General features: G+C 54.0%; 1 protein-coding gene across 1 annotated transcript in view; it reads left to right on the top strand.

Moving 5' to 3' along the window:
- The window catches only part of LOC144703668 (peroxidase P7-like), a 1,327-nt gene extending 304 nt beyond the window's left edge, over positions 1 to 1,023 (top strand). The window contains 3 exon segments of the mRNA XM_078575896.1: positions 58 to 249; positions 353 to 845; positions 848 to 1,023. Coding sequence (XP_078432022.1) covers positions 58 to 249; positions 353 to 845; positions 848 to 903 — 741 coding nt within the window. The 3' untranslated portion in view covers positions 904 to 1,023.
- Positions 1,024 to 1,300: the final 277 nt, after the last annotated feature.

Below are 1,300 nucleotides of genomic sequence, written 5' to 3'. Positions count from 1 at the left end.
GATTACTCTTCTTCATCCTCGCGTCTGACGTCTTGTCCCGCGTGCACTTCTGGGCAGGGCTGCGACGGATCCGTGCTTCTGGCGGACACCCCGACGTTCACCGGCGAACAGAACGCGTTCTCGAACAGGAACTCCATCCGCGGCATGGACGTCATCGAAACTATCAAGTCCGCCGTTGAGGCTGCGTGCAACGCCACCGTATCTTGCGCGGACATCCTCGCGCTCGCCACCCGAGACGGCGTCGTCTTGGTGAGCACTCTATCATCGATCAAACGCTCAAGTACAGGAAGAAACCCCGTAGTATCTATCTATCCTCTAACCAGCTAAATCCGCGTTTCGGAAACTCCCGCAGAGCGGAGGGCCCTCGTGGACGGTGCCGCTAGGACGCCGAGACGCGAGAACGGCGAGCCAGAGCGCCGCCAACAGCAACCTCCCTCTTGCATCCTCGAGCCTATCCACTCTCATCACCAGCTTCCAAAACCAGGGCCTCAACCTACGCGACCTCGTCGCGCTGTCCGGCGCGCACACCTTCGGCCTCGCCCGCTGCGTCACCTTCCGCAACCGCATCTACAACGATACGAACATCCAGCCCGCGTTTGCCGCCACCAGGAGGGCCACCTGCCCGCAGTCTGGCGGAGCCGGCGACCTCGCGCCGCTCGACGTCACCACTCCGAATGCCTTTGACAACGCCTACTACATCAATCTCATGTCCAGGAGAGGTCTCCTCCATTCCGACCAGGAGCTGTTTAACAACGGCTCTGCCGACTCCATCGTCCGCGGCTACGCCAACAACAGGGCCGCCTTCTTTAGGGACTTTGTGGCCTCCATGGTGAAGATGGGAAACATCGCCCTCTCACCGGTTCCAACGGAGAGATTAGGCGAGTGTGCAGCAGGGTGAACTGATTTTCTCTGCCTGCAACCACTTGTTGTTGTCTTCCTATCTTCCTATTTATATTTTTGTTGCTCGGTGGAGCAACACGACATATTCTTCTTCTCTTAATAAAAATCACTTCTTGGCTATAACTTAGTGTAGAGAACTCCTTAGGAGTAGTAAGTACTCGCGATAAGCGTCTCATGGGGGATTAAGGAATGACTTCCTTTTCCCGAAAAATCTTAGCGAAACATTTATTTAAATAAGGCTTTAATGCCCTGGCAGGTCCAGTGTCACCCTTCAGGTCGGTCAAATGTGCGAGCTTTTTTCCAGCTCTGCATCTATTAAAATAAAACCTTGACTTCCGTTAAATACTAAATCTTTGGCAGTTTACGTGGAAGATTAATATTTGTTCAGTACGAAGGCTAC

Source organism: Wolffia australiana, chromosome 5 (genome assembly GCF_029677425.1).
Source record: "Wolffia australiana isolate 7733 chromosome 5, ASM2967742v1".
Taxonomy (NCBI): Eukaryota; Viridiplantae; Streptophyta; class Magnoliopsida; order Alismatales; family Araceae; genus Wolffia; species Wolffia australiana.
Note: the sequence above shows the minus strand (reverse complement) of the source record. Positions and strands in the feature narration are given on the sequence as shown.